The sequence below is a fragment of the Monodon monoceros genome, unplaced genomic scaffold (assembly GCF_005190385.1).
Source record: "Monodon monoceros isolate NGI ecotype Baffin Bay Population unplaced genomic scaffold, NGI_Narwhal_1 Super_Scaffold_19, whole genome shotgun sequence".
NCBI classification, from domain to species: Eukaryota; Metazoa; Chordata; class Mammalia; order Artiodactyla; family Monodontidae; genus Monodon; species Monodon monoceros.
The window spans coordinates 9,089,338-9,116,737 of record NW_021703775.1 but is presented as its reverse complement, the minus strand read 5'-3'; the positions used below and the strand labels follow the sequence as shown (position 1 = coordinate 9,116,737).

General features: G+C 50.1%; 1 protein-coding gene across 1 annotated transcript; it reads right to left on the bottom strand.

Annotated features, from left to right (window-relative positions):
• Window positions 1–26,936, bottom strand: SNRNP200 (small nuclear ribonucleoprotein U5 subunit 200). The gene is made up of 45 exons (XM_029232024.1): window positions 26,772–26,936; window positions 26,088–26,251; window positions 24,461–24,632; window positions 23,296–23,488; window positions 22,181–22,236; window positions 20,887–20,985; window positions 20,330–20,482; window positions 20,125–20,224; window positions 19,827–19,963; window positions 19,156–19,239; window positions 18,891–19,064; window positions 18,465–18,602; window positions 18,080–18,235; window positions 17,343–17,513; window positions 15,675–15,868; window positions 15,333–15,456; window positions 14,200–14,349; window positions 13,853–13,963; window positions 13,161–13,292; window positions 12,803–12,991; window positions 12,251–12,448; window positions 11,695–11,847; window positions 11,502–11,582; window positions 11,073–11,156; window positions 10,304–10,410; window positions 9,879–9,997; window positions 9,427–9,581; window positions 9,125–9,314; window positions 8,786–8,959; window positions 7,655–7,815; window positions 7,115–7,342; window positions 6,586–6,777; window positions 6,317–6,495; window positions 5,973–6,124; window positions 5,009–5,117; window positions 4,352–4,460; window positions 3,650–3,839; window positions 3,389–3,553; window positions 3,034–3,155; window positions 2,611–2,754; window positions 2,347–2,523; window positions 1,899–2,059; window positions 1,735–1,816; window positions 536–628; window positions 1–437 (listed from the first exon to the last, which is right to left on the bottom strand). The coding sequence occupies exons 1-45, from the start codon at window positions 26,814–26,816 to the stop codon at window positions 294–296; spliced, it is 6,411 nt and encodes a 2,136-aa protein (XP_029087857.1). The 5' UTR covers window positions 26,817–26,936; the 3' UTR covers window positions 1–293.
• Between the last annotated feature and the right edge of the window lie 464 nt (window positions 26,937–27,400).

The following is a 27,400-nucleotide window of genomic DNA, read 5'->3' as shown; positions in this document are numbered from 1 at the left end:
TGGTTTCTCCAAGTCATTTTATTAGAATGTGTTATTCAAAAGGAACTACAAAGAACATGCCTAAAAATGGTGTACACAGTTTATGCTTTACACCTGCAGACACTAGATCCGAAGTTTGGATGGCAAGGGAGCGGGAGGGGAAAGTAGTGGGGTGGGCTGGGACCACGGCGGCACTGGCTGGCCAGACCTCCCACAGACAGACCGGGTCTCCAAGACTGAGGTCCCATGACAGCGTACATGTACCAAACTCAGGTTCAACTCTTCTCTCTGTGCAAGAGCAAAGGCCTCTGGACTCAGTCTGAGTCACTGTCTGTCTCAGCTTCTTTCACATCCACGCTGAATTTGTACTCCTGGTCACATCCCATGTAAGCGTCACTCATGAAGTACAGAGTGTAGTTGTGGGCGCCAGTGGCCGGGGCCACAAAGTCGAGCTTCACCTGGAGAGAGCAGGCAAAACTCAGGGCCAGCTCAGACACAGGAGGAGTTCTCACCCTGCCCCATCTCACAGCACACGAGGGCCAGCGGACACACTCACCTTGGCCTTCTGCTGCAGGGTCAGCCTCTTGATGGAAATGAGGCTATTCGACTTGGCATCTCCGATCACCACCCACCAGCCCTCTTCACGTTTCTGTAGTGACCAAAAGCCAACAAAGTCAGCACATAAAATTTGATGATCATGACACCAAGAGAAAAGTTACAAAAGTAAGAAACCAGAAACCAGAAAGAAAGCTTTCTAAAACTTCTTCCCAAACTACAATTGGATACACCTAAGATTTTAAACTGTCTGAGGTGTCTCACATGAATCTTTAAGTAGGCAGATGAACTCATTTGTTGGTTCTGCCTCATTTCCTTGTCCCAAAGTACCTTCTCCCATTTAGTACCTGACACTAAATCCAAGATTCCAATATTAGACATCTAGTCTTTGGGGCCTCGCAGCTTTGAGTTCCTCAGAGACCCTTTTAAATAAAAGGCATATATGCCGGAGGAGAAAAACACGTTAACATGGAGGTGAGCCTGCCAGCAGAGAGGATCCAAAGTAGGCCTTGCATCTACCAAGAATCCCCCTCTGCTGGCCGCTCCACTGTCAGAAAACCCAAGCATTCCACTTTAAAGCACTCTTTCCTCAGAGCCTATTAAACGAATAGTTCGTAAACTTAAACATTACAGTGTATCTGGTTTCTCCTTTCAGCCTTCAATTATTCTCCCATATAAGGGATCAGATTTCCTTTTTGGTGGTAAAGAACCAAGCACTGGAAGCAGAGTAAGTAGCTGTGAGAAACGAGAGCGAAGAAACACCAACTAGAAAAGCCCAACTGTCCTGGAGACCTTTTTTTTTTTGGCCGAGTGACACGTGGGATCTTAGTTCCCCAACCAGGGATCAAACACATGCCCGCCCCCTGCATTGGTAGCAGAAAGTCTTAACCACTGGGCCGCCAGGGAAGTCCCCCTGGAGCCATTTAGAGTTAAAGATAAATGCTTCTTCACAGCCACGGACGTCAACAACTGCGTGACTGGGGCGTTCAATAACGACCAGTCACCTAAATTGCCTTAAAGCAAAAAACCACCAAAAACTCCCACAGAAAACACCCATGGCCCCAAGATTAATCCTCAGGCTTGTGGCTTCATTATTACTCTAAATTTCCTCCCTCAGTGACTATGCACCCTTGTAGCCCAGCCTCTAGCCAGTCGGTAGGGCCTCAAGTGGACCCCTGGCAAGCCACGCCCAGGACACACCTGTGGGAAGAGAGGCGCGATCACGGGGCCTGTGACTTCCTCCTCTCGCTCCAGCTGCACCAGCACCACAACTGGCCCGCCACTGTGGGGAGAAACGCAGGTCACACGTCACAGCTGTGCCCAGCAAGGACCCGGGGCGGGGCACCTGGCCCTCTCTGGCTCACCTGCGGATGCTGTCCTTGTCTACCACCTCATAGGACAGCTCGATGTTGGGGTAGCGGTTACAGAAGCGGGCCACGTCTGCGATCTGGCTATCGGACAGCTGAAGCAACGCGTTGCGCTCTTCATCCTCCATCTCCATGATGTCAAAAACACTCTCCACCCCCTGCAGTGGGTGTCAGAGGTCAGGGAAGAAGAGAGAATGCACACTAGCAGCAGAGGAAAGTGGCTCCGAAGAGCGGCTACTTTTACTTCCTATGCCATCAGACCATCTAAAGAAGACACGGCTTCAGAAAGAACCTGGCCCACAACCGTCAGGCTCTCTAGCAGCTCCACGGCTAACACCTCCAGAGAGGCCAGAATGAGAAGGCTCCCCTCCACAACCGCCCCCAGTGCAAGACGCTCGGCTCCCAGCCTCGGCCACCCGACACTCCGGGTCCAGGCCCGGCTCACCTTGTCTGTGCAACGTTTGATGTGCTCTGAGGTGAAGTGTGGCAGCTGTTTCAGGTATGAGTCCTTGGACCACATAGCTTGGGTGACCATCTGGGCCAGCTCCATGGCTGCCAGAGCTGGGCTGAGCCACCCGTTGCTGGAGAGGACATCCACACAGGCCTGGATGAGCCGGATGGCCTGAACAGGGACAGGAGAGCAAGAGCAGGCAGGGTTGGAACTGCTGCTTCACAGGCCACACGGGCTTCCCCCCGCCCCCCTCGATACCTTGCTAAGGATCTCCTCTGTATCCGACTGCAGCTCAGCACTCAGCTGCATGCGGGACAGGTGAGCCTGCAGAAGCAGGTTGGTCTTGACGTGCGGGTCATTGAACTTAGGGTTATTCAACTTGTGGGGGACCTTCTGGGCCAACTGGAAAGTGGAAGAAAAAGAGCCAATGATGAAGAGGTGACCCTGCCTGAGACCTGCTCTCAGGCAGCACCTATCCCAGGCTCACAACCCTTCAAAACTCAGAGGGGTGGCTGGGTGCCTGAGGGCGGGGGGGGGGGGGGGCGCTGAGACGTGTGGAGGTGCGTGAGGGAGGTCGGGGCAGGAGGGGTCGGTGTCTTCCTGTGGTGACGGGGCATTGCGTGCTCTGGGCACGCGGGCCAAGTTCCAGCTCCGAGGATGTTCTCCTGAAGCTGCCCTCACCTGCCGCAGGAGGTTGTCTTCATGGTGCCGGATGGGAATGTTCTCATACTCGGCCGCATTGGAGATGATCTCAATAAGCCCTCGCACCTTGGTCTTGGCATTCAGGGACATGCTGAAGAGCTCTGAGAGAGGTAGGGAAGGAGATGTGAGAGCAGTCAAAGCAGGCAGAAAAGGAGCAGAGAGGAGAGAGTTAACTCCTGGGCTACCCCAGCTCCACCCTGCGATGCGTGCCTCTGACAAACACCGGATGGGGCACTGGAAGCATCATCATCTCTCATCCACCACGGGCTGCAGACCCTGCCTGAGATCCCTCCAGCTCAGGCTCTGCACAGACCCAGCCCCTGCTGGCCCTCACCAATGGTGGTGTAGTTGATGTAATAGTAGGCAGCGATCATGCCCAGGTTCAGAGGCGCCACGTCCATCTCGTCCTCAATGCTGATGCACTTGGACTGCTCCAGGTCACTCAGGGTTTGTTCCACGAGCTCCGACAAGTGGTCAGACAGGTGACGATGGGAGATGCCTGTGAAGGTGAGAGCTAAGTGGGGAGTCACAGGGAGATGGCGAGTAAGGGCTGTGAAAACCGCAAAAGGATAAGGTATGCTCCAAAGCCACTGACCCTGCAGGTTGTAATAATTGGGGTTCTGTGTCATGCGGCGGTACAGAAAGGTCCAGGTGAGGTAGTCCACGGCGTCCTGCTTGTTCTCAATGGTCTTGGTGACAATCTCAGCATTGAAGTGGTCATGCATACAGTGGTCCAGGTGAGACTCTACTGGCAAAGGCTCATATAAGAACTTTTTGAAGAAATCCTATGGGAAAGAAGATAATAAAGAGTCAATGACAATATGGTCACAGAGATAGATCAAGGGGAAAAAAAAGGCCAAGGGAAAATGCGGCCCCTGTGTGACAGACAGACACAGCTAATCAAAATGGAAGAAACCAGTTGCACAGACAAGGTGAGCTGGGTCTGGACCTGGAGAGTTGGGTGTGTATGCCTGTTCCCACTGGCATCACTGGTTATTTCTACAGCAGAGACAGGGGGTACCCCAAGTCCCACATGCTGAGCAGAGCATGAGGGAAGATGGAACCAGCCAGAGCGAGAAGACGTCAACACACAGAGTCAACAGCAGTAGCAAAGACCAAAGGCTACAAAATTCTACGCAGCCAAGAGGCATGTTACAAAAGCAACATGGAAGATAAAAGAGGCAGAAGTTGACAGACAGAATGTAAAAAAATAAGTAAACACATCTATCGAAAGAGAAACTAAAGAATCTGTTCTGAGGCCCAGGATCAAAAGACAGTGCAAGAGGCCCAGGCTGACCTTTTTGGAGCCCTGGCACATGATGACGCAGCGCCCCTCGTCATCCTGCAAAGGGCGGTTGGCGTGTCCCACCATCTGCAGCACGTCGTAGATGGGGTAATCCACGTACCTAGAGACAGGAGGGGAGAGGAGGCAAAGCCGCAGCAACAGACACTCAGGAGGCTGACTCCCTAAATGTCACAGAATAAAGTGCAAACACAGGGAGACGTGGGCCAATCACAGCAAAACTCTGTTTACGAGTTCCCACGCTCAGGCACTAGTTTCACGCATCATCTATACATCACTTTAGTTTTCAAGTGTAAGAGTCATTACTTTGTTGCTCAGTGTCCTTGAACCAAAGCTATTAACCCATCTGATGCCAACAGCCAAATAACTCCCCATTAAACGATCTAATATGTAAGGCAGGCTTCCAAACTTTACAGCTATATAGTTCATGAGTAATGAAGTCACCCGACTCAAATCCAAATCTAGAAGCAGGTTGAGACATTAAAAATAAGTCCATATAAATAAAACCCTGGCTGGGGTGGAATCTCGGCTAGCTCTTTATTTCCCTAACACCTTTTCTTCACAATAGTGAACTTCTGGATTTGCAGGTATTACGTTCATCTTAGGAAGGAAGGTCCCGTTAACACAGAGCAAGTGCACGGCTGTACTCACGCGTGGATCTTGCCGTTGTAGTACTGGGTATCCATGATAATCACCAGGTGGGCGGCCACATTCATGCCCCAGCAGAGACTCCGAGAAGCCACCACCACCTGGATAGCCCCTGAGCAGCAGAAGGGAGGAGACTAAGCACAGGGCTCCCTGGCTGAGGCAGGACCTGCTGCCTCCTGGGCAGGTAGTGGCTTATCTTGTGCTACGTTTCAGAACTCACAGCAAAGCTTACCAGGGACAAGGTTTAATGACTAAGGGGCTAACTCGGTACTACAGGAGGTGGCTCTATGTCACTGTTGCTCTGCTGGGCGGGGGCTACCCTGGAGGAAACGAGGTAATCCTGGAACAGAATCCCAAGCCCAGGGAAAGCTAGGCTCACACTCCTGCCTGACAGATGGGCCTTGCTGGCTGGAAAGTGCTAAGGCTGACTCAGCCACGGGCTGGCTCAGTACATGGTAGCAAAATCGAGCTCTGAAGGTGCCACAAACCAGACAGATTCAGGGGTCAAAGGGTGATAGTAATGATTCTGGCAGGAGCATCTCCACTGCAGCTCCACTAAGCACTGTCAAAATAATACTCTGCGTGAAATGCCTGACGTCAACAAGGGACAGAGGCACACAGCCACCCAAGGGAAACAGAGGCCCAACCACTGCCGAGCCTGGAATCCGTAGAAAACCAGGTCTAGTGGCCAAATGTCCTGGTCTAAAAAACCAGGTTCTGAAAGAGCACAACCTTATGTGCCTGCCTGCTTTCTCATCTAGAAAGTAGGGGTAATATCTGTCCCACCTTCACCACAAGGGTACTGAAATCAAATGAGATAACAGATAAAATAATCTGGTAAGTATCAATATTTTGAAAATGACCAACGTGCTGTAAAGAAATATCACCCATGCCCAGAAGTTCAACACACGCCCCCGTGACACCTCTGGATCTAGTCTCAGTCTGTGCTTCAAGGCTTGCTCTCTACCTGAGCTGAAGAGCTGCTCCACCAGGCGCCGCTCCATGGGGCTGAGCCCCTCGTGCAGGTAGCCCACCCCGTTTAGCAGCGTCTCCTTGAGCGTGCTGTCACTCAGCTTCTCCAGGTAGGGGATCAGGTCCTTCTCCGTGCAGTGCAGGAACCTGGGCGGCATGAGCACTGACTCAGCCCGGAGCGCTTCCACCCCCCAGAGACCCTTCCAGCTGTGCGTCGCCCAGCCCCGAGCCAGGTGGGGGCCACCCCACCCTTGTGAACAGAACACCCGGCAGGAGGCCAGTCTCACTTGAGCCAACCCTCACCTCCCCACGGGCCCCCAGGAGCCTGGCCCCGCCCACCTCTGCCGCTGGATGTCGGCCGCACACGTGGTGAGGATGTCGATGGCGGTGAGGCGCGTCTGCTTGCGAGATGGAACAAAGACAATGACGGGCTTCTTGGGCGAGTGCTTGGTGATGGCGTGGTACACAGGCTTGGCCATGGACAGCAGGCGAGTCTGCGTGTGGCTAATGTTGAAGCCCTGGAGACCAAGGAGGAAGAAAGGAGGTTACAAACCCAGGGAGCCCAGGACGTCATGAGGCCACGTGGGAACAGAAAGAGCGGGTCCCACCTGGATGTGCAGCTCCAAGGGCACGGGGCGCACGTTCGGGTGGAAGTTGAAGGTGGAGGTGGCGCTGCACCCCAGCCAGTGGGCCACGTCCTTCGCGTTCGAGAGCGAGGAGCTGAGGGCCACAATGCGAATGGGCCTCTCAATCTGGGAGGAGATGTAGCGCATCCGGGAGCAGATCACCTCCAGCACGGGCTGAAAAGGGGCGGGAGTCACTGCAGGCCCGACGCTCCATTCTCAGCCCTGAGCTACCTTCGTGTGGAGCCCAACAACCTCGAGATGATCTCCTAACTCTTCCTTGTGATTAGGGGCTCTCCCGTCTTTGGGTCTACCTCCTCCACAGCCAATCTCCACTAAGCAATGGTACTCTCCAAGAAAACTACAAAAAAGTCTCAGATCATCCTTTCAGAATAAGGTGACAGGCAGAATCCTCTTGGGAGAAGCCCTAGTCTCTGGCCCTCACCTAAGGCCCAAGGCCAAGGCTACTCTGCTGGTCCCAGCCCCGCTCCTACGCTGCAAGGTCAAGCCATACCCCATTCTCGCCCCCGATAAGGTGGACCTCATCCACCACAAAGAGGCTGATGTTCTGGACATTCTTGCGCTGCTTCCACCGCCGGGAAAGGATGTCCCACTTCTCAGGGGTGCTGATGATGATGTTGCCTTTGCCCAGAAGCTTCAGGTCCGTGCTGGTCTCCCCCGTCAGGAGCACCACCTTCTTGTTGAGCCTGTCCTGGAACTTCTCATACCAGTCCATGTACACCTGGCAGGCGGGCAGCGGGAGGGCAGAAAAACATCAGGCCACGTCAGGCTTCAGTTCATGAATTATGAGAAAAACATGGGAAGCCAAACACAGAGGCCTGTCGCCCTGGAGATCTCAAGCTAAATACTTCGTAATCACACACCAACCTGTAAGTGACCAGAGAGCTTCCCTTTAGTATATACGACTGCGGAAATGGCCACCAGCAGGCAAACAGTCTTGCCCCAGTCGGCTCTGCAAATTTCAGGGCTCAGAAAACCTTGATGTGGACTCAGAGATGAAAACGGTTTCTGGGAAAATTCACACGTGACACACCTGCTCCGCCAGAGCCTCCATGGGGGTGATGTAGACACAGCGCCCCTCCGAGTTCTGCAGCAGCATCCGCAGGATGGCGAACTCCGCACAGATGGTCTTCCCGCTGCCCGTTGGGGCCCCCACAAACACGTTGTCATCGCTGTTGTACACGGTGTTAAACACTGAGAAGCGACAGAGAGGCAGCGTGAACACTGAGAGAGACTCGGACACGCAGGAAACTCAGCCAGCCAGCCCAGAATGGCAACCATGAAGGGTGATGGCACACGGCCCCCAGCTGCAGTCGGGCCTGCGACATCTCTCCCCTTCATCCGCTCCTTCCCACACAAGAGGAGGAGAAGGCACCAAGATCAAGAGTTCAGGGCCCCTGGAGATTTGCGGGAGGACAACAGAAGCAAAGCAGGTCAGGGCTCCCTCCTTGCTTCTCAGGGACAGGATGCCGAACCAAGGGGAACTGGCTCCCCTCCTCTGCCCCTCCAACCCTCTCCTGTGTTTCCTGGAAAGAGTCAAGTACACAGAGAAGGTAAAAAGCCTAATACGTAAGCCCTGGCATCCAGACTGGGTTAAAATCAAGTTCTACTATTTATTAGCTGGTTCAATTGGGGTGCCTCTCCCTGCCTCGGTTTCCTCATCTGTAGAACAGGACACTGATGGTAGTATCTCAAATGGTAAATCCCTGTTTGCTGGTATCTCAAACAGGATTGTGGAAGGAATGAAAGAGAAAACACTTGGGGTGCACCCAGCCCAGAGTACTTAGAACATGGGGCGTGCTCTGCGAACACAGCTGTCGTTTACAGCAATGAAGGCAGAGGCGGCCTCGGTCAACGCTGCATACTCTGGTTCAATACTGGAGCCTCCTGAGCCTGAGAAATGACAGTGCACCGTGATAATAAGACCTGCTCTACCAACCCTCCTCAGGGAGACGTGCAAAGAAGCGAAGCAAATCTAATAGTAACCAAGGGCTTCTGAGAACGGAAAACGTCCTGGCTGCTCCAACAGTTGGCACTGATGAGCTCCCACTCCTGCCAAGCACCTGAGGGCCCTCCTCCCCCTCCTCCTGCAGAACCTACCTGTCTCCAGGGGACCTTAAAAGGCCTCCAAAGGAACCGTCCGCCTGGAAATGGAAACACCTACCCTGGGTCTGGATGGGGTTGAAGAAAGGAAATTTATCTTGGTAAAGGCTCTCAAAGGCACTGTTTCTCAGGGCAGACACGGGCAAGGGCTGCAGGTCCAGAAGCTCGGTTGGGGGTGGGTACTTCTCTGGTAGGATCAGGTGCCGGAAAGAGACAGGCAGCTGGGTCTCACAAGCTGCCAGAAAAGAAACGGGAAGGGCAGTCAGCACACTGGGAACCCCAAGGCAGCATACACAGCACTCTCCCCAACCAAGTCTGGCCCAGTACAAGGGGCAAGACACTCATGTAACTGCCCCGGGAGGACCTGGCCCAGGGGACCCTGCGGAGGAGACGCACTCACAGAGCCAGCGGTCAGACACCACACGGATGAAGTACTGAGGGGGCAGCGGTTCAAAGACGGGCACGAAGAACGTAATGAGGTGCTCGTCCTGCGCATACTTGGCCTTGAGTAGGAAGTACTCGTGGTGCAGGATCACCTCGCTGTCCACATCCTCCACCAGAATCCAGAACGCCTCTGAGGAACCATGGACCTGCCCACAGGGGCACAAGTGACAGGAGCATGAGCTGGCGGTAACTCAGCCCTCCAATCCCGCTCTCCTCAAGATCCCTCTGAAACCAGGCCCCTGCCTCACACAGCCTGACCTTTTCATCCCACTGGAAGTCGGGCGTGATGGTCAGCTCCACCTTCAGCGTGGAGCGCGTGATAGGCTGCAGATGCACCGACAACTCCAGCTTGGGGAACAGGTGGACGTACTTGTGGATGGTCTTCCCCATCTTGGGCATGCGGATAAGCTCCCCTACGAGGACACAAGAGAGCACGGGGCTGCAGCCCAGCCTGCCTGAGGTACCTGCAAACGCAGCCCTGAGGGCCACCAAGGGGAACGGACGGATTCCACTCCAGAAGGGCAGGCTTTTCCCTCCACTCTCAGTGGGCCCAGAAGATTCAAAGCCCCGAGACCAAGAGTAAGACTACTGCTAGTGGGACGAGACAAGCGAGCCCAGGATGTCAGGGCACGAGGCCTAGGAACTGGAAAGCAGGCAGGCTTAGGGAGACATCTGAGCTGTGCGGATGAGCAGGATGGCTTCCCACGCACCTATCTCATTGTGATTCAGGTCATACAGACGCTCAAAAGGGAAGTTTTTCTTCTCGATCTTCTTCACTACTTCCTCAGGGAGTTTCCGGAACTGGCGCAGAGGACACATGGACTGCCACCTGTCCAGGAAGGAAACAGAGCTATCAGTCCCTTGTGCGGGGCCTGGAACCAACTGTCCTCGTCACGGCTTCCAACGGATGAGCTGTGACCCACAAAACACGAATGCTGAAGACAGACATCTCCAACTATGCCACCCTCCCCGACTCCTCAGCTGCACCCCAAAGGGCCTGCCCCCTTCTCAACTTTCACCCAGCTGCGTATTTCACCCATCAGGGCGAGATCTGATGCGCTCTAAGGCTTTCCCACCACACCCTCGGCCTGGGGACCCCCACCCTGTGGCCAGCTTCCAGCTCACTGGGCCTTACATGCGTTTGTCAATCATCTTGCAGAGGTTCAGGGTCTTGTCTGTAAGCTGCGCCCAGCCTCGGTTCAGGACAATTTCAAAGATGGCACGCATCAACCGGCCAGCCGACTGGGGAAAGATGAAGCATTCCCCCGTCAAGTCCGCACGGTCCCCAGACCTAATAATGCAGCCACCCGACACAGGGTTTAATTACCTCAAGCTCTGATACGACCAGCTACACCAACTCAGAACCCAAGTCCCTCTGTCATGACCCACCCCCACCCCCACCCCCACCCACAGCAGACGCTGGCTGACGCAGGACAGTCAGAGAAGTGCAGCTAGAGCTCCGCGCCCAGCATTGTAACCTTCCACTCACTGACTGGTCTTAAGGCTTTTGACTCATTTAGCATTTAGAGTCCTAGCAAGAGTAAGGGTGTTAGTGACTTGCCCTGAGGAAAAGACAAAGAGTAGTTATTAAAGCCTTTTGCCATTTCTGGGTTTATTTAGGAGCCCAGCAGCCGTAATGGGAAGTCCGTCTCCACAGGGAAGCAGACACCGTGTCTTGCGATCTCCACATGGAGCCTCCCCAGCATCTCTGTAAAGGCCTCACCTTCCCACGTGCTCAAGATCAGTAAAACAGAGCGGCCGTACCACACGCGCACCAGCCAACAAGCCACCTGGGGCACAACTCAGCATTCCTTCTCCCTCACTAGTGTCAGGCCTACTTTTTACCAGACACACACAGAACACGGGATGGGAACTTATCAGGGGTGGCACAACCCTGCCCTCACCTGGGTAACATATACCATGTCGGCCATCAACGCAAAGCCCTCCAATTTCAGTTGTGAGATGAAAGCTTGGAGAAGCACATTGATCTGGAAAAAAGCAAAATCAGCCAGAAGGAGGCCAATCACTGATTGAACCAACCGAAAAAGTGAATACATTTCTGCTCTGGGCATCCATGCCAGGTAAGACCTTCTAGAGCTCTTGATTTGCAGACATTAAATAATTGTTACTCCATGTAAAAAAGAACATGTGAGAAGGATGCAGAAACTCGGAGAACTGAGCAGATTACCAAGAACAAACCCAAACTCAAGGATCATCTTTTATTTTTATTTATTTTATCTTTTTATTTTTTTAATTCTTTTCTAAGGTTCATCTTTTAGAAGATCAGGAAAACCACCTGACCCTTACCCCAAGCAGAGAGGAGCTGGGCTCACCTTCGCACTGGGTTCCTCAATGCTCTCCTTTACAGGGATGGGCACCCTCTCCAGCAACTTCTGCAGCTCCAGCTTCTCCTCCTGCCACAAGAAGGAAACAGGTCAAGAAAAAGCCAGGAGGCCAAGGAGAGAACCAACCAGTGACGTGGCAGTGGGTACCAACTTCCAGTTCCAACACGCTGAGTGGACTCACTTCTCTCACAGTGATGTTCTTGAACTCTGAGGACAAGGAGAAGACTCTGAACAGCTCAATCTCACTCAGAGTGGGCTTTAGCAGCTGGTTGTAGGTCTGTACCGTATCATTGGTGATGTAGTAGTGGCTGGCTATACGACCGAGTTCTGTCACCTACAAAGAAGGAAGACTCAATCCAAAGCTGATCATTAACAAGCGGCAACCTCTCACTGTGGACGAGAGGTGCCCACTGGGTGAACACACAGCAATACAAGTGCCTGGCCCAAGCACAGGAAGAAGGATGGCCCAATAAACTGACCTATAGTGTGACTTGATGCCCACACAGACAAGAGAGCTAGGTCAGCTGCCACAGCTCAAGATATGGAAAGGAAGCACCGTCAGGTTTTCCACCATTTTAGAAGTTCCTAGGTTCAAAGGGCACAGTCCAATGCCACTTGTTTTTCTGCTGTTCCAAGCAGTGGGCAATTAGGCAGTACTTGAATCAAGACAGTGATCTGAAAAATTGTCTCCTGGGGCAACAACTTCTGCAGGGACCTCCATCCCTCAGCCCTCTCACCTGGAAGTTGCCTGTCTTCTTGTCGTACTTGACCAGATTGTTCTTATCCAGCATCAAGGCAGCAGTATGAACCAGATCCAGTCGGCGCTGGTCCAGCAGGGGATCTCCCTTGAGGTCATCATGAGAGATGCCATAGAGGGTTGGGGATCGGAGCATTCGGATATACAGGTAGGCGTAGCCCAGCCAGTTCACTGCATCCTATAAGAAACAGATCATGGGCCTTAGCATGCAGAGCTGATGTCCAAGTGAAAAGCTCCCACAGAGCACTTAGATGTTAATTCCCAACTATGAGATACGTATTATACTGTCTTGTGAACGTTTATATTTCATTATCAAGAAGACAGAGTCCTTTCTACGATTTTGGCAACAAGGGGAATTGTCAGCCAGAGACCCAAGAAGCTTGAAAGCCTGCTTACACTGAGAGACGTGGGGCCCAGGGCTGGAGGACCCCGGTGCTGAGGCCCACAGCACAATGACCGAGACCACCTCACTCCTGGTACCCTGGCCTCTCTGGAGAAGATAAGAGGCGCCAAGGACAGAGCCCTCCCCTACCTTTGCGTTCTGGACGTTCCCCAGCACGATTTCCGCGTTGAGCATGTCAGGCAGCTTTGATACCATCTGGCTCTCAATAGGAAGCTGCTGATTGAGGAGGGACAGGTAGTACTGCAGCTCCCCATGAGAAGTGATGAGTATGCCTTCGCCCTTGGTGTCATACTGAGGTCTTCCTGCTCGTCCCAGCATCTATAGGTCAGAGAGAGCAACCAAGACGGCTATGGCCACAGAGCTCCTGGGTTTGATTCCAGGCTTCTACATTATGGAACCTCGCCTTCCATCTGCCATCATTTGGACCTCCTGTGTATAAAACACAGCATGCTTTTCTCCACTGAGAATAAACTCAAAAGCTCCATACCTGCAGGATGTCCAGTGCCCCCAGTTCTGTCCAGCGCCCCTTCTCTGGACTGTACACCTGGGTGCCTTTGATGATGACGGTATGCGCGGGGAGATTCACACCCCAAGCCAGGGTTGCCGTGGAAACTAAAACCTACAGAGGCAAGGCAAGGTAATAAGGAAAACGGACGTTACCACCATGGATTACTATCCTCAACTTCTCCAGGCAACTGGCCTCAGAGCTTCTAGCAGCACCAAGGTGGGTCCCATACTTGCCAATGTAACACCAGAATAAAGAGGAAAGGAGTCCTTGGGTTCCTCATCTTTTCGAGAATCAACATTTCAAGGTTCTAGAGACACTTAAGAGACAGATATGCAGACCTATATGAATCAACTTAAGGTTACTAAACAAGTTAAAGTATAGGCTCTCCTGAGACAGGGAATGAACAAGGTCCTGACCTATGTTTGACAATATCTGGAGTCACCAACATGCTTGCTTTGCTGGGCTTCTCAGGTGCTTTCCTGAACTCACTCATCTTCCCACATGCAGGATGTGAAGAGATGGGAGAGGTGGTATGACACTACACTGACTGTACCTACCCAACCCTCCGAACTGGTTTACCTGAGCCTGAAACAACGAAGTACCAGGCACAAACATACAGCACAACCTCCGATGTTTCCCGTCTTCTCCGTCTGTGCTTTGCCCACCCTCACCTGAATGTGTTTATCAGCAAAAAGATCCTCTACGAGTGTCCGGTCAACTCTGGTCATGCCTGCGTGATGAATAGCAAAGCCATAGGGCAGGAGGTCCTTCAGCTCCAGGTTCTGGGAAACAGAAGAGAACAGGTGATGAGGTGAGCCTTCCTGAAGGAACTCCCCCAGAGACGAAGCAAATCTCTTCAGCTGAGACTCTGCCCCTCACCTATCCACATATCCACAGCCAATCAAGCCTCACCCTGTGTGAAAGAGCAGCACCTCACACTCCTGGAGGACCACTGGGACAACTCGGATTGAGCCAGTTACCAGGTAGGAATGAGAGAGCTGGGCCTGTCTCGCCTCACCTTGCACTGCTCGGCTTCTGTCCGAAGGACTTCTGTGGAGGCCGAGCCCTCTCTCAGAAACAGACCCAGCGTGTCCTTCTCCAGGCACATGTCCCGGATGGCCCTGGCCGTCTTCCCAGTCTCCTTCCGGGAGTGGACAAACACCAGCACCTGAGTAGAAGCCACAGTTTTCCACAGTCAAGAGACACACTCCGACAGTCACCCCCACGCCCCTGAGGAACCAGCAGCAGAAGCAGAGGCTGCACCACGATCAGGCAAGAAACTGAGGTCTGGCTCAGAAGCCTAACAGTGCCCGCAAGACCCTAAGCGAACGAACCTACCAAGCACAGTGATGAGGGTCCTGTAACTGGGAAGCTAAACTAACTCTTAGCACCCCATCTTTTAACAGCAAGTTTAAATATAATATGAATGCACATTCAGGAATCTCAATTAATTTGTGTTCAGGTACCTGATGAGATTCTCAGCTGCTAAGATGTTATATAAAATAACGGGCACTGGCCTTAGGAAGTAAGTCTCAGTATGAGACAGGCACTATTTTGTAGGAAATAAAGTCCTCCAAGTATTTAGTGCCAAGAAAAGATTTGTGTCTTCATGTAAATTCTTATGTTTTTTTAATCAGGCAAAATATTCAATGTTCCATAAAAAAATCAGATCATACTTACTAGTAAAATGCCCTTTCACTAGTTTTTAATTTTTATCTTTATTTTTGCTACGTTTTTAGTATAAGTCACCCAAATCTTTTATGGAAGAACCCTTGATAATGTAGATAGACAAATTAATTATTTGTGCCTGGTGATTTCCTTTTTGAGTTTTTAAATTACAAATTCAATTTCTTTAATGGTTACAGGACAATTCAGATTATCTATTTCATCAAGGCTGTTTTGGTAGTTGGTTGTTTTTGAGAAATGGGCCCATTTCCTTTAGGCTATCAAATCCATGTGTAAAGTTGTTCACAGTATTCCTTTACTACCCTTTCAAATGTAACAGATTCTGTAGTAATACCCCATTTCATTTCTGGTACTGGTGATTTGTTTTGTGTCTTCTCTCTTTATCTTAGTCAGTCTTGCTTGGCTATCAGTAAGTCAAAAATTCAAAAGAACAGAGTTCAAGAATAACGAGAATCCATGACAGACCTGATTTTTTCCAGCATGTTCCATGATTTTCTCATAGACAATTTCGTTCATGATCTGGAAACGCTTGATAGCTTTTTTCTCCGTAATGCCCACGTAAGTCTGTTCTAGAGGCACTGGGCGGAAGCTAGAAGTTCAACAGTTAGACAAATGAGGCTTCTGAGACAAAAGTACTGAGGAAATAAACAGTCCTTTTTGCTGCCAGGGAGCAATATTCCTCTTTTTGGATTCATATCACATAAAAACCCAAAGGCCATTCTAAAACCCAATCTAATAGAGCTCCTTGGAAAAGAAGGACAGCAGGAAGGTCACCCTTGTTAAACTTCTCCCAGTCTTTTCTTATACCTGTTGTCGAAGTAGAATAGGCCCTTGGCAGGGTCCACACGCAGAAAGGTGGCCACATCTTCATAGTTGGGGAGGGTGGCACTAAGACCAATGAGTCGGACATCCTCTTGGGTCATCTCAATGTTCCGGATGGTCCTGGCCACCAACGCTTCTAAGACAGGACCTCTGTCATCGTGGAGAAGATGGATCTCATCCTAAGGAATGGGAGGGCAGCAAATTACCTGTAGGACTAGAGAAATGTGGCCCCCTTTCCTGAAGACTATTCCCATTTTGTAGGTATACACCTAATATGCCAAATAAAGAAGACAAGAAAAGGGATCCCAAGGCCAGGGAAACCCAAAGGATGAGATGATATTCACCATGAAATACCCCAGGAAATAACATGCTCCAACCACGGGCTGCTTTGCTGCAGTTCAGTGAAACAGTGCTTTACGGTAAGAAAATCTGATACTTCGGGTAAATGAATTCATAACTCCACTCAAAGGAAAATTTCTTTACTAAAGATAGCTTCTGATCAGACCATATTTATATCATATAAGGTTTTACCTCTGGGCAGTTATCTTTACCAAGAACTAATTGTATCAAATGAAGAATCTGAATCACCAAATGAAGGATCCACATAGCCTAAGGCAGTGCTTCTCAAATTTCAGCAGGCATACAAGGCAGGAGGGGATCTTATTAAAATGCAGACTGTATTTCAGCAAGTGGGAGTGGGGACAGGGACTCTGCATTTCTTTCTTTTTTAAAAAAAATATTTATTTTGGCTGTGCTGGGTCTTAGTTGTGGCACGCAGGATCTTTCTTGCGGCACGTGGGAATCTTTAGTTGCAGCATGCTGACTTCTCAGTTGCAGCATGCGGACTCTTGGTTGAGGCATGTATGTGGGATCTAGTTCCCTGACCAAGGATCAAACCCCGACCCACTGCATTGGGAGCACGGAGTCTTATCCGCTGTGCCACCAGGGAAGTCCCAGGACTTTGCATTTCTAACAAGACTTTTGAGTAGCAGACTCTAAGCAGGGGCTAGCAAATTTTTTCTTGAAGGCCAGAGAGTCAGTATTTTAGGCTTGTGGGCCATACAGTCTCTGTTACAAATACTCAATTCTGTCACTGCAGCACAAAAGTAACTGTGAACAATATGCAAATGGGTATGACTGTGTTCCAATAAAACAAAAATCAGTAGCCACAGACTGCCAACCCTGCTCTAGAATGGTGCAAATCAACAATGCAAGGTCTCCTTTCTGCTTCCCCAGACAACCAAAAGAAACCGCACTCAGACTATCATTCCTCCCTGGGGGCTTCTGTGTATACAGGACACAATATCCTGACTCCTTACTCATTCTCTCTGAGAATGGATTATTTATAAAGCCCTTTAATGTTCTGGGAGGACATAAGTATCAACAGTTTTTTCAATTGTCTGTTTACATTTATTTCAAAATATTTGACATAAAAAAAGTATAAATGATATGGCAAAGAGCATGCACCTACTGGGAAGTGTTTCAATTTGGTGCAGATTCTCATTTAGCAGTAAGAGCAATGCGGACAATAGCTGCCGTTACGAAGGCCAGTAACTGGAGGAAAGGCACTGAAGAAAGGTTTAGCATTAAAACCCAGCAACCCCTCCTCAACCAGACCTGGGCTCTGTGTTCCCACAAGGACCCCCTGCTCACCAGGATGATGAGTCGCACGAGCTGGGTGTAGGTCCGCTCCCCACCCTTGCGGGTAATGATGTCCCACTTCTCAGGGGTGCAGACGATGATCTGAGTGGCGCTGATCTCCTCCTTGCACAGCTGGTGGTCTCCAGTCAGTTCTGCAACAGTGATGCCGTACGTGGCCAGGCGCTGGGTGTAGGAAAGGCACATCAGGCAAAAATGCTTGGAGGGGGCCTGGACTCCACACTCTCTGTCTGTGAAGTCTGAGTGTGGGGTACTGGAGGTAGGTGTCAACCCTTCAGGGAAATGTCAAGTGTATGAGGTTGAGCATATGAACATTTATTTCTAAAACAAATCCAAGTTTACACGCAGGGTAAGGAAGCAGAAAAATGCTCCCTGGGAGCTCTGCACACAATAGGGGGAAATGGAAGCTTGCAGACAAAAGACCTGGAATAACACTAGATCTATTATCAACCACCCATGTAAGTGTTTCATAAATACTCCAATAATGCAAATGATGCCAACTGCAGAAAATTGCTAAGGGGAAAATTAAAAAGATGGTAAACCCTTGTAAAAGCCCAAAAGAGATCCAGGACTTTCTCCTTTCACAAACACTCTGTACTTGGGTCAAGTTCCACCTTCGAAGGAGAAAAAAAACACCACACAAGGCATTCCAGAAATGCCCTAATGTAAGAAGCAGAGAAGCACCAGGCCTGTCCCCCAATATCTTCTGGAGGAAGGTTCTATCCCCTTACCTTTCCAAAACTGCCCACCATCTCCTGCACCAAAGACCGCATGGGGGCGATGTAGATGATCTTGAAGTCATCCACGTTGATAGTGCCATCCATGTTAATGTGCTTCCCTATCTCTCGGAGCATAGACATCAGGGCCACGTTGGTCTTACCAGCACCCTATGGGAGGTCAAGGACAAGAAGGCCTGTGTACCTCGTTATGCTCACTACCCCAATTTCTAAGGGCTTATCACCAAAACAGAGCATGTCCTGCGGATTTTACCCTACCATTTAACATCTCCTCCACCAAAGAATATAGAATTAGGGGGTAAGGATGGAGATGAACAATATTGCCACCTAAAATATACACCGCGTTCCACAAGAAAAAAGCAGGCAGGGCAGTGCTTACGGTAGGAGCGCAGAGCAGCAGATTCTCATCCGTCTCCAGAGCAGCACGGTAGAGCTTACTCTGGATCCGATTCAGTGTTTTGAAGCCCTCAAATCCAGCCTGGGCATACTTGGGCAGTTTCTCCACTGGAAGAAGTTGCTAGAAAAAAATGCCACGCACATCACATCAGCAGCACCCTTGAGCAGACTGTGGTTTTGCGAGATTGCACTTCCCGGCAACCTCCCTGCGTAACACTCCACTAAAGGCCAGACCAGAGAAATCAGTATTGTCGTCAGGGCTCAAAATCAAAACGGGAAAACTCTGCAGCAGCTTCCACTTCTGGAATAAACTATCTGTGAGACAAGGCCACACTTCGGTCAATGGGTGGAAATCCAAACTGGAAGGGAGGCGAAGTGAGCAGAAAACTTAGAAAAGCAATTCACTCACTTCTTCAGAGCCGAAGGGCTTGGGCTTCAGAGCAGGCACATGCACCTCTTCATAGCCCTTGCGCTGGCGACGGAAGGATCCGTCAGGAAGCTGACAGCGTTTGTTGGCCATGAAGTGGCTCCCCTGGGTAAAAACTAGGTCCTCCAAGTCCAGAACCTGTCGCGGAGCCAGTGCCTGGGAGTATGAAAAACAAGAATATAAAGTGAGCAAGCTGAGCAAAGGAGTTTCCATCCCTCACAGCCTTGGAAATGGCCTTGGTACCTACCTCTCCACCCTGGTCCAGATCCATGGTTTCCAGATCTGTGTCCATCCGGGACTGACGCACTCGCTCTCTCCGGGACCTCTCCTCCTGTGATGCGGAAAGACAGAAAGAATAGCAACGATTCATCACCATCCCAGCTTCTTGTCCTTTCCAGTCCCTTGGCTGAGCTTGACTCACAGGTGCTGACTAGTAAGTCCTGAAACAGAAAGGTGGCCCTTTACGTTCAGACAGTTGAGGACCACCAGAATGATGAAATCAAACCACTTTCAAGGGACAATACATAGTCCTGGGATTTCAGAAGTCGACGTTCAACAATGCAGCATCAAGGGCTATCCTTAAGGGACAGAGTGTGGGTTCTGTGTTCAGCAAACACGCATTGTGTTCCTGTACTGCCAGCAGACACCATGACTTATTGTGTGAACAAACAGCAAAGGGCCCAGGTGCTGGTGAAGACAGCAGCACGTCAGCAGTCTCTCGACCACACCAGCGTGAAGGTGTTGATTCCACACTGTACCAATGACCAAACTCAAAGAATCTGGAGAAATAATTCACTTCTTCAACTTCCTGCTTTAACAGGAATTTAGCTTTTTGCTGCAATCTTCTAACTAGTGTCTCTTTTCCAAAGCAAACGCTCTACCTCAGGAGTCAGACAGACAAACCAACCCAGCCCTTACCCGGATCAGATCCTCCTTCTCCGTTTCGTGGAGCTGGTAGAGGAACTTGGACAGCTCTGGGTCAGCTTCCATCTTTCCCATGATCCTTTCCTTTTCAGCTTCACTCTGTGCACTGGCCAGCAAGGTACAGTATAAAACTGTCAACAGCAAAAGGAAGAAAGGGAAGGTGAGATACAAAATCAACCTTCAACCCTGGGGTAGAAAGAAAAATACATGAAACAAGTGGCGAGGCTATGAAAGCAACACAGCCTCTAGCACACACCTACCGACGACACAAATGCGTTCTCCACATACTCACTCATCATCCTGTGCTGCCGCAACACCTTAATAAAATCAAACGTGTTGAAACCAAGGAGCAGGACCAGCTGGTTCTCACATTCCCGGTCATCACTGGCCGTCTGCAGGGAGAAGGTAACACCACGATTAAGGACACAGCCATCTGCTTCCTACACTGTCCCATCTGCTAAGACACACGGAACACAAAAACATTATCCCGGCTGTACCTTCAAAATCTCCAAGACTTCATCTGCCTTCTTCTGCGACACAATGGCATCATCATAGAAGCGACTGAGCTGCCGCTGGAGCCAAAAGGCATCAATATCCCGAGGGTGCAAATCCTTCTTCTTGGAACTCATCAGTTCCCCTGAGGCCACAAGCTACAAAGTAACCAGGCACTGAGCTCACTGTGTCTCCATCTGCCCCACGTGCTTTCTTATCATCCAGCAACAAAGCTCTGCAGGCCACCCACCCACAGCCTACCCTCTTCTGAGGACTTCCCGGTGGGGGCGGGGGGTGGCGGGGGGTGGCGGGATGACGACTCTGCTATACTGAGTTCATGAGCACACCAAACCCACCAAGACTTCATCAACACATGCCTTTGAGAAAGAGGGTGACTGACTGAAACCTTAAGAAAAATCAAGACACGAAATGTTTATCACAGCTCACCCTATGAAAAGGTAGCTTAATAAATAATACATGACAGGACCTAGGTACGGGAAAGAAGTGCTACACCCAGAAATAACCTGCCCTGCAGCGGCGGGCAAGAGCAAGCTGTACTCACATTAGCCGAGAGGGTGCAGCGCACCACCGCCTCGTCCCCTTCCATGTCGTCATCCGATGCCTCTTCTCGAACCTCCCCGTACACATCTTCATCACCTTCCTGTGGAAACAGCCCCAACCCCAACTCGTGACCTGGAGCTGATCCTGGCATCACCACAGAACCTCTCCCTCAAGTCGCTTAAAATAAGCTCCATGGTTAGAGCAAAGGCTTCTGCGGTGGAACCAACAACTTACTGGAACCAGGGTCAGCCTCATTCCAGAGTACATTTACCAGAAGGACCAATACAGAAGCACACTTGGGAAAGCACACAGTGACCAGAAATGTAGAGGCCACACTTCGCTTGCTCACTACTGTCTTTACTCACATACCTGCCTACAGGTGTACTGTGTACTGAGCACAGGGTCATGTTAAAAGCAGGTCCTTAATAATAAGCATTTGTTCAATGAATGAATGCTATGAGCAAAGCATTCTTTTAGTTTGTTGCTACTTAAAATAAAGAAATTCTACTAACTCTACTGGAGGAAGGGGCTCAGCAGTCCTCTACTCCAATCATATCGTTTGAAAGGTGGAGACACTGAAGCAAAACGACCTGTCCAATACAGGACCAAAATTCAGCCCTCTAGGCTCCCAGTTTGGTGCTCTCTCCTGACTCTCCTTTGCTACCCCTTCTTCCTGTCCTAGTTTATGATATCCCAAAGCTGGCGTTTTACCTTTCAGGAAGCCAAACACACCCACTGAGAACTCGAATGCAGCTCTACACATTTTTTCAAGTGCCCCACTTGTTCCTATTAGTTATATTCAAGAAATTCTAATTAGATGGTAAACCTCAGTGGCTGCTGCAACTGTTACTGAAACAACCACGTACAAAATATGCCCATGCTCTGCGGCAAATGTGCATTTTTTTTTGAAATTGGCAGTAGGACACAGTACTGGAAAGAGGAAAATTATCACAGTATGGTTAAAATGCAGTAAAATGGGACAGCACATTCCCGAAATGAAGTATACGCTGTACTTACCTTTTTTTCTTTCTTATTGCTGACCCACTTGGTTTATGTTCAATTATTGTATTAATTTATATTTATAAGTTCAAATTTGCTTTATAAAGCCAAAAAATAACCATAACAATTTTTCAGCAAAATAATATTTATGCCCAAGTTTGACACCAAATACAACACCATAGAACTTATCTGGCTTAAGTTAGGGCACTTCTTTATATCAGAAGTGGTCCCCTCACCTTAACAACTGAAAAAAAAAAAAAAAAAGACGAGACTGGGTCTGCTTGCTTATCACTTACCTCCTCATCAGACTCAAACTGTACATTCACACCATACGTCTCATCAATGTTGTCATCTGAAACGGCGAGGGATTAGAAAAAGAGGACACGGAACAGTTAGTAAAATGAGGCTCTAGGGAGTTAATTTCCTCCCTAACTGCCTGACTTGCCTCTCCTCAGGACAGACCTAAGGTCTAAGGACTAACAGACAAATGATCAACATAAGAGAGCCTGGGGCTTCCCTGGTGGCGCAGTGGTTAAGAATCCGCCTGCCAATGCAGGGGACACGGGTTTGATCCCTGGTCCAGGAAGATCCCACATGCAACAGAGCAACTAAGCCCATGCACCATAGCTACTGAACCTGATCTCTGGAGCCCACGAGCCACAACTACTGAGCCCACGTGCCACAACTAACGAAGTCCACGCGCCTAGAGCCCGTGCTCCGCAACAAGAGAAGCCATTGCAATGAGAAACACGTGCACCGCAACGAAGAGTAGCCCCCGCTCGACGCAACCAGAGAAAGCCCACGCACGGCAACGAACATCCAACGGAGCCAAAAATAAATAAAATAAATTTACAAAACAAACAAAAAGAGGAGCCTTCTGTGCTGCCACCAGCAAGGCCTGCTCCAATCTGCCGGCCGTAGAAACGGCCCTGCTCTGCCTGTCCACCCTCCATCCAGGCCCTCTCCAAGTTTTCTCCCATATTCTATATAATAAAAGGGTCTCAGAATAAGAAATGGCTACCAGAATCAAGGGATTCTGGTGTCCGTCAATCATAACCCCTCCAAAAACACCAAATAGGTTATGGAAACCTTTTTTTTTTTTTTTTTTCGGTACGCGGGCCTCTCACTGTTGTGGCCTCTCCCGTTGCGGAGCACAGGCTCTGGACGTGCAGGCTCAGCGGCCATGGCTCACGGGCCCAGCCGCTCCACGGCATGTGGGATCTTCCCAGACCAGGGCATGAACCTGTGTCCCCTGCATCGGCAGGTGGACTCTCAACCACTGAGCCACCAGGGAAGCCCTGGAAACCTTTTAAAGCATCTTTCAGATGCTTTAATGGCCGAGGCTAGAAGATCACATTAGGGGTCAACGAGCACCCAGTTCATATGGTCAGGACACAAAGAGCTCCCTTACCCATATTCTGGATTTCCTTGTCTCCACCATAGTCTGTGATCTTTTTACCCAGGTTCACTAACACATGGTATCTTGTATCATCTGTCTGACCCAGCAGCAGATCAATCTCCTTTCTCCTTTCCTTGTCCCGAAGCTTTTCATTCTTTAAAACAGCTAGAACTTCATCAGCTGCCCCACAAAGGATATCACGTGGCTGGCAAAAAAAAAAGAGAAAAATTTAGAACAACGAGACAAAGACATAGAACATCACTGACCAGCTTTACGTGACAATAGGATGTGAAGAGCTGTATCTCTTTAAAACCTGCATACCAGGTTCCCACCATTTTCACTAATGTTAATTTAAAAATGCCACATCGGGCTTCCCTGGTGGCGCAGTGCTTGAGAGTCCGCCTGCCGATGCAGGGGACACAGGTTCGTGCCCCAGTCTGGGAGGGTCCCACATGCCGCTGAGCGGCTGGACCCCTGAGCCATGGCCGCTGGGCCTGCGCGTCCAGGGCCTGTGCTCCGCAGCGGGAGAGGCCGCAGCGGGGAGAGGCCCGTGTACTGCAAGGAAAGAAAAAAAAAAACTGCCACCAAAGGTCACACAATTGAAGGAAGACTCATCTGTTTCAAAAAATCAGGTAAGTGGTCTTAGGAAGACAGACACGGCTTCCACAGCAGTGTGCCACATTTCTCCCGACGGGAGAGGCACTCTGCAGTCCTGCCCTAGCCTGCCAAACTTGTGGTGATTCTTTATCCTCACCTCCTCTAGCAGCCACCTCACCAGCGTCTCTCAGAGACTCACAGAGGTCCTTAATCTAATCACATGTATAATGCTAAGAGCACAGATTCTGGATATAAACTACCCGGGCTTACATCCTGGCTCTGCCAAACACTACTGTGTGACTTGGGAAGATTACTTAAGTAATCTTTGCCTCACACCTCTCTTCTGTAGAATGGAAAGTAAGTATTAATAGCACCTAGTCATAGAGCTAACATGAGAACTGAAAGAGAGAAGACACGTAAAATGCTATCCCATATAAAGTAAGTGCTCTGTAAGTATCAGCCACTTCTGCGTATCGGTATGGTCCACACAGGAAAATACACAGACAAGGTTCCTCTGGTGCCTCCCAGGTGTGACTTCCTCCCTCTCCAAAAACATAGCTTCACCCTCTGGCTGCCTCACCTGATCCCCAAGTGCAGCCTGGATGAAGCTGAGCAGCACTTCGTAGGTCTCCCGGGTCTCTTTAGTTTTGGGCTTGTAGATGATGCCCACCATCTCATCAATGCCCTCCGAGAGCAGAGTATAACCCTTCATCTTGTTGATGTCATGCCGGTCCTCATCACGCTTTCTTCGCCTAATGGACAGAGTATGATGTTGAACGGGCAGAACCTTCCCTCTCAAAGACAAGACTAAAGGAAGCCCACTCCACCCTCCTCCCCTCAGCTCCATGACACACAGGTAATATAAAACCACAAATCTGTACCTCAGCAAGTGATTCCCATTTGGCCTTAGTCACTTGCACGAGTATTTCTTTATGGGAACACAGTAACAGAAAGGGAATACTCTGTCATTCTCTCACTAGATGCACTAAATGTTACAATGAGACATCCTCCACGTTCATTTAAAAGAGACAACCCTTTCTACTTTGTATGACAATATATGATTGGATTTTGACTAGCTTTTTATCCCTCAGACATATTTTCTTTTTCTAGCCAGAAAACCGAAGCTCCAAAGGAATCTACTGCCATCAATTCCTGGAAAAGAAGTCATACTCTGCAAAGTGGAGGACCAATGATACGTAACTCATTTCAAATACAACTGCTTTAATCAAAACCGGGCCTACGAATTTTTGAGACTTCATCATGAGAGAAGAGGAAGACACAGATGATCAGGGTCGAAAGATAACAGTGAGATAAAGTTCAATGATTTTTTTTAAGTTTGGAAATATATCACCCCGCAAAAGTAAAAAAAACAACAAAAAAGCAAAACAAAACACCTGCCTTTCATGCTTGAATGGTAGTTTATAACAACAAAACTGGAAGTGGGCAACAGCAAACAAAAGAAGTAGGGGTGGTAAGTTAGTAATAAAAGAGAAGAGTTACTGAGACAAGAGTTTAACGGGACTTCCCGGGTGGCACAGTGGTTGAGAATCCGCCTGCCAATGCAGGGGACACGGGTTCGAGCCCTGGTCCAGGAAGATCCCACATGCTGCGGAGTAGCTAAGCCCGTGTGCCACAACTACTGAGCCTGCGCTCTCCTGCGAGCCACAACTACTGAGCCCATGTGCCACAACTACTGAGCTTGCGCTCTAGAGCCTGTGAGCCACAACTACTGAGCCCACACGCTTAGAGCCCATGCTCCGCAACAAGAGAAGTCACCGCAATGAGAAGCCCATGCACCCCAACAAAGAGTAGCCCCCGTGCGCAGCAACGAAGACCCAACGCAGCCAAAAAAAAAAAATGGGGTTAACAGATACAAACTACTATATGTAAAATAGATAAGCAACAACAAAAACAAAAAAAAGAGTTTACCAAGAATCTTCAAAATACCATGAAGAAAATTAAGATCTCTCTATGGATGAGAAACACATGCTGAAAAAAGATCTAAAAGTTGTTTTCCACTTCAGATACACTTGTTTAGGCCAAAGAACCTTTCGATTCTTATGTTCTGCTTTTATCTTTACTGAATTGTTTTAATGTCACTGACATCTCACTTGCACCAAGCAATTCAGCAAAAAAAACACTGCTCAAATGCCAAGGGAAAATGGACTTAGGGTCTGAAGAAAAATCATTTTCCCCCTGCTACTCACTTGGCTCTTCTTTCCTCTTGCATCTGTGGTTTTGTCCGTTGAGCCTTATCTCCCATCCGGGTGCCCTCGAGCTTCCCAACCAGGGACAGAACCTCTCCTGTGGGTTCATCCCGGCGGGTCCGGTCAATGAGAGAGCGGTCAGCTTGGAGGACAAGATTCGAGTTCTGAAAAGATCACAGTGTTATCGAAACTCTGACAGGAGCAGGACCAATGCCGGTACCAAAGGGATACCAGCTGATAACAAAGGAAGTAAGAGCTGGGGCAAAGAAGTGACAAAAATCACTAGTCGGAATAAAAAGATGTTTTCCTTAAGGAGCGCATCATACAACTGCGCATGAGCGAAGGGCAATCAAATCGTTAGAACAATCCTTGCTCCTAACACTGCTCATAACTCCGCCCAGGGAACACTGTCGGGCACGTTGGGGATGACATACGAAAGGGGTCGGGAACAGCGCCGAGGGGACAGGGAACAAACACTCCTAGCAGAGCTCTTAGCCCATCCCGCTCGCCCCAGTCACCAGTGGGGTTATTCATATCGTCGTGTACCCCCTCCTTCGCCTGAACCTGATTTCCCCTCTGCTTTCGCGGTTCTCCCGTAGGCCTTCAGAGTGAAACTCCCTTCCTCAGCCTCCCGCTCCCCACCGGCCTCCTCAGCCCAGAGCCCTCCGCCGAGCCCACACGCACCGCCTTGTACTCGTACTGCAGGCTACGAGCGGTCACATCCGCCATGGCGGCGGATGCTCAGGGGTCTCAGAGCTCCGCTCCCCCCACCACACGCTACAGACAGCCGCCGATCTCCTCTACCGCCGCGCCTGACGCAGGAAAGACGCACAGGAAGGAGAATGAGACTGGCTCCCTTCTGCTTCCGGGTCGTGCCCCGGAAAGTGCTGATGGGGCATATCTCCGGGGTATGCGCTCCGGTTTTCTGCGACCGTGTGGGCTCGGTGGGCGGGACCGGCAAATCCCGGGACTCTCGAAAGACGGTTCCGGACCAGTACTCTCCCTATCTCGGGTTCCGGCCTTCGTCCAGCAGGACTCCTCACATCTTATGCCTGCTTAGCCTGCTATCCTGTCCCACGCGCTTCTTTCCCTGGTAACAGTCCTGTGAGCTCTGCAGGCAAGGAGGGGCTAGTGAGCCCCATTTCCGGCTGAAGAAACTCAAGCACCTTGCGAGGGACTGAACTGTGTTGTGTGTGTGTTTCTGGTATCTGGTATCTTCCTTTGGGTTTTTCCTCTATATTAAACAATTGAAAAAAAGCTCTGTTCCCTCCCCCCATCCCATCTAAAACCCGTGCCTCCGAGACCCTCGTTCT